The 5,069-nt window shown below is 41.0% G+C and overlaps 1 protein-coding gene across 1 annotated transcript; it reads right to left on the bottom strand.

Annotated features, from left to right (window-relative positions):
* Window positions 1–367: 367 nt before the first annotated feature.
* On the bottom strand, window positions 368–4,823 carry LOC136485357 (peptidyl-prolyl cis-trans isomerase CYP23-like). The gene is made up of 9 exons (XM_066482266.1): window positions 4,657–4,823; window positions 3,593–3,706; window positions 3,332–3,480; window positions 2,927–2,999; window positions 2,757–2,846; window positions 2,375–2,414; window positions 2,159–2,241; window positions 2,015–2,047; window positions 368–719 (listed from the first exon to the last, which is right to left on the bottom strand). The coding sequence occupies exons 1-8, from the start codon at window positions 4,786–4,788 to the stop codon at window positions 2,027–2,029; spliced, it is 702 nt and encodes a 233-aa protein (XP_066338363.1). The 5' UTR covers window positions 4,789–4,823; the 3' UTR covers window positions 368–719; window positions 2,015–2,026.
* Between the last annotated feature and the right edge of the window lie 246 nt (window positions 4,824–5,069).

Below are 5,069 nucleotides of genomic sequence, written 5' to 3'. Positions count from 1 at the left end.
GACATGTTGCCTGAAGTCGGGCTTGGTTTTCAGCTGTGTTAGCACCACTACACACTCACATAAAAGCAAGACGACAAGGTACTATCAATGCTGTAGCCTGTAGGTAAGTGATCGAGGAGGCAAGCACAGCACAGATGAGATGATTTGGGCGTTCGGCTGTACTACTTCCCGCTTGTTTCACATTGTTTCAGCTTATTTTCTCTCACAGAATACTATTCAATCATCCGAAATAATCCAAAATTCACTATTCCACCTACCAGCCGAATGCCCTCGATATATATAAAATCATCGAATTGCAGTTCCACCGCAGTTTCAGTCTTTCAGACAATCTTCAGTGCATCACCAATAGTCACTAAAGCTATTCATGTACTAGTAATTATTTTTTTCCCCCGAGTTGTTACATATAAGGGTATGTGCCAGTAATTAACATACATACATTGTTTAGCAGAACCAAGCTATATAAAAAAAAGGGAGAAACAAATTGAAGATTTGTTGTAACCGGTATGTAACAATTCATCTGCTCATGTGTAACAAACAAGATCCACATGAAACCTAGGGCCCATCTACTTCAGTATTACAGTGATAGCATCGACTCATGTAACACTATGCTAGTACAAAAGCACGTAGCAAACACATTCAAGGGTTCCTTTTCACACTGTACATACTCCGGTCGCCTCAGCAATCCAGCCCCAGATGGAACCTGTAGCTTAGTGCTGCTCCTGCATTATGGAGAAAATACAGTTTATATGGGCAAGTCATCTGCGTCAAAAATCTCAAAGATTGATGTTTCTAAAGCTTGAGTCAATCAGTAATTGTTTCAGTTTTGATTCATAAGATACGATTTTTTGTCTCACATGGAACCATTTGAGCTCCTGACCTACTGCAATTTAGAGGATCATATCCTGGAAGAGGAACAGACTGCACATGCTGACTTTCTGGGAGTAAAGTATTTGAAATGAATTACATTAACTACACTGATGAAATCTTCCAACATTTGAAGAACATACCACACCTTGATGCAATTCAAGAATATGACAAATGAGTTCCCCTCACTTCAATCAGGGTCAAGTGGCCACTAATGGAAGCAGCCGTCAATCACTAACAAGATATTTCATGAAGTTTTGGTCAAATTTAATTGTTGCCCAGACAGTAAAATTAACTACCCTAGTACCCTGTGGTCACATTTCCTGTCATGTACGGCAGAATGTAGGATAGGAAGCACAGGGAGACCGTCCAGGCTTTCAGGATGCAACACATGCAAAAAAAAAAAAAAAAAAAAAATTACAACACATGCATGTGGCTGATTGCTCCAGGAGTTAAGCGTCATAGGTGCTTTTGTTTAGGAGATAAGTTAGTCGCTTTGTCAGCTAGAGATATTAATATATTGCACTAGAATTCAGTTGAGTATGTATTGAGGAAGGATTTGTAACTTGGCCTTACATATTAGGCCACATGTATTTGGGAAACCCCAAGCAATAGATTGAATGTAGTTTCCCAATTCCCTGCTGTGCTCTCCTACCTAGCCTCTGCGCCGGCGCCCGAGCCTTGACCCTATGGCCCAGTTCCTTGCCCTCCCACCTCTCACGATCACACATTGAGCAATCATCCAGCAACCAACCATCCACCGCCATCTCATTTCCCAACTCATAGTTTGGGCCACTTAACTAGGTGGCAGCACCTAGCACGCCTAGTCTCATTAAAAAATGATCAAGCACTAGATATGCACAAGGATCAAATTACCAGTTCACTTGTAACCATGGCATTATATGCATGCCTTTATCTATGTGGACTGTACAAGTCAACTAAAACAGAAGGGGATTTTCGAATTTGGTAATTCCATGGAAGATTGTTCGTTGTGTTATACTAGCAATAATGTAGGGTCAGTTCACTAATCCATTTAAGCATTTTAGTATCGTGTGCACAGAATTTTTAACCTTGCTTTTGTAATGCATATAGCAAGTTGCTGCCCTGAAAAATCTATACAAATATTGAAGGCAATAAGCAAGTAATTCACCTTACTCCAGCATTAAGCAAAGCATTTTCTTCTCTGCAAAAATAAAAATAAACCAAATGACATCAGTTGCCCAGTTGGAATATTTTTCTGAACAGGCATGCATATGGACAAATTGTCTTCAACATTTGTAAGTAAGATTCTCACCCATCGCTCAACTTCTGATGCTGATTCAGAAAGTCTCCTCCGAAGAATAGATTTTTCTGCTTCACAGCTCTCTACATCAATATCTGCACAGATAAAAAACACTGAGCACTACTGCTGCTTCAAACCCTATGGAATATATAATGCTGTGCTTAGTATATTTGCATTGCAAAGGTCTTTTAAAACACCATGAAAAAGGAGGACAGGTTCAGTTTTTACCATAATAGTAAGTTGATAGAATGTCGATACGCTCGATTGGCTGACAAAGGGAAAAAGAAAACATTAGAACTTCATTTGTCCAGCACACCCTAAAATACGATCAATAGATTGCAGATTAAGTCAAATATTTTCAATTATGCATTTGTCAGTGACATCGACAAGCAATCTGTATCAAAACAGAAAGGAAAACTTATTCAAATGAACACTTAAATGTAATAAAAAAAAACAAAAGTCATCATTTTAACAGGCTTTCCCCAGATATTTGCAGATATCCAAACAATCATACCAATAACCAAAGAGTGCAGAAGAAAATTCACTAAAAGAGCTAAACGAAGATACAGGTTTTGTGCATAAAAGAACTGTCTTGCAGGTGGATACAAACCATTACAAAAATGCCTTCTCTCCGGGTTGGAAGCCTCTCTAGTTTACTCAATGTATCGTCACCTTTGGTGACCCTCCCGAATACAGCATACTGAAATTTGTTATGTGCCAATCTCGATCAGTGACATAGATGATACTGATAATAAAAGGCTTTGATGTAGTGTTAAACACCTGGCCATCAAGGTGCGGTGAATCGCCCAGAAGGATAGAAAAGGAAGAGCCAGCACTGTCTGGATCAGAGTGCCTTGTGGAAGGAATGAAATATTTACATGTTATGAGATAACTATTAGCTTACATGCAAAGGAAACTAATAAAAAATGTTTTCCAGAGCTTTGTTATTTCAACATACATTGCATTCCTCTGGATATGTACATAACTACAAATAGAAGTATGGAAAACCACAAGTAGTGATCTTAATCTTTTTTTCCAAATAAATAAACAACTTAATAACCATTGTTGAAGTTTTCAAGTGCATAGAAAAATACTACATGCTCATCTATTTTAAGCCAGAACCAGAAGGCTTAAAGGTGATATGATAGAAGACAGTGGTCTGCCAAAGTTTTAAACAGAAAGCACCTTCCCATGGAGAGGATTCCCCTGACATGCTTGACACTACTAAATTCACCAACAATTGTTTTCTCTGCTTCCTTTTTCTGCTCCGCATTCATAGGGGCAGTTCGACCTGACATAACATCAGCAACTTGTGCAACGAAACCCTTGTCAACCTAGAAAAGAAAGCAATACATTGCATTGTTAATTGATAAAGTAGCTCATAGAATACTAGAGATTTGTGTTTACAGGTAGCAAATAAGCAAAGTGACTAAAACTGATGAATACCCGGAAGAAGTGATTTGTGTTGTAGCATCCAAGCCGCACAAGTTTGAAAATGTGTTCGACAGTCTTAGGTGCAACACGAGGAAAGAAGCCAAACTCGATATCACCATAATTCGTCTGCAGGTAGAATTACAACAGAAGTAATCAGATCTACTGATCAGAACAGGAAGAAATACTGCAGAAAGGTAAAAATGGTAATTAGTAGCGCTGTAAATTCTGAGTCCCCCAAATGGCCAACCTAGGAATGACTGAATCAGTTGTGGGATGCTAATAAGCATTTATGAAGTCGTACAAATCATGTAAAAGCTACGGTTTTATTACTAATATCATTAAATATCCAACTGATGTAATTTTGGGGATGGAGTAATGCAAATTGCAAGGTGATAACCAAAGTACCAGAACCGATAAGTAAACCAGCCTGGCAGCTTGAGTGAATTGTGTGGAGAACAGAAGACACCATCTACCTAATGGGAGATTAGGAGTAGGAGGAAATCATATGTCTGAAGAGAAGAATATGCAACATGGTATCAGTCTTCTTGGAAGAATCTTGAGACCACCATGCAATGAAATTACAGCCAGGTTTGCCAGTTGAGCACTCTTATCCGCTAGTTGTGCATTCCTAGCAAACAAATCTTCCGACCAGTAAAGCAACAGCCAGTTGAGCACTGCAATCCAGATTCCTGTCCAAGCACTCTAATTCCTCTTCCAGCAGTTCTTAAATGCAACTCAGCAGCCATCTCCTTCCACATTGCTGTGGCTTTGAATCGACTCTCGAACGAAATCTCGCAAAAGCAAGCCCGGCCAGCGTAACCGACTCACACTGATTCTCTCCAGATCCTCCTCCCACAGCTCTCAAATCACACTAATCCTCTCCCAGATCCTCCCACAGCTCTCAAATCCCTCGTCAAACCTAGCGAATTCGATGCCCTTGGGGCCGTTTCCTACCGCCAAAGGCTACTAAACATCGCTCCTTTCGAGCGAATTTCAGAGCAACAGACAATCGGGGTTGGGCGAATCTAGCAGTCGTGGTTGGAATAGCAAGGGCAGTAGAGGAGATGGCGGGTGACCTGGAAGACGACGCGCGCGGATCCGAGGTTGGGGTCGGAAGAGTAGAACGTGGAGGCGCCGTCTGCGCAGACGGCCGCGACGACGAGGACCGCCGCTGCGGCGGCCGCGGCGCGGCGGAGTAGCACCGCCATTTCTTCTTCTTCTTATTTTTTCCTTCCCCTTTTGCCCCCGCTGGTTTTGACGTTTGGGTTAATTGGATTCGTGCCATTATAATTTTTGACGTTCAGACAAACGCCATTACTATTCGTCTATTTTAAAGTATACCATTATAATTCTTCGTTTTCCACAAAAATGCCACTGAATACGTATGGACACAGTCTGGGCCCAGCTGCAGGCGTATACGAAGACGTATACTTCATCACCCTGTCACTGACACGTGGGCCCCACATGTCATCTTCTTCTTCCTCCTCTC

Source organism: Miscanthus floridulus, chromosome 10 (assembly GCF_019320115.1).
Source record: "Miscanthus floridulus cultivar M001 chromosome 10, ASM1932011v1, whole genome shotgun sequence".
NCBI classification, from domain to species: Eukaryota; Viridiplantae; Streptophyta; class Magnoliopsida; order Poales; family Poaceae; genus Miscanthus; species Miscanthus floridulus.
The sequence above is the reverse complement of the archived record's forward strand: the minus strand, read 5'-3'. Positions and strand labels throughout refer to the sequence as shown.

Excerpts from the sequence above, each read along its gene's own strand:
- LOC136485357 (XM_066482266.1), bottom strand. The coding sequence starts at position 4,788 with ATGGCGGTGCTACTCCGCCGCGCCGCGGCCGCCGCAGCGGCGGTCCTC. Across the intron at positions 3,000-3,331 it reads GGAATCCTCTCCATGGGAAG|GCACTCTGATCCAGACAGTG; the intron begins GTGCTTTCTGTT and ends TCCTTCCACAAG. Across the intron at positions 2,415-2,756 it reads GAGAAGGCATTTTTGTAATG|CCAATCGAGCGTATCGACAT; the intron begins GTTTGTATCCAC and ends TCCCTTTGTCAG.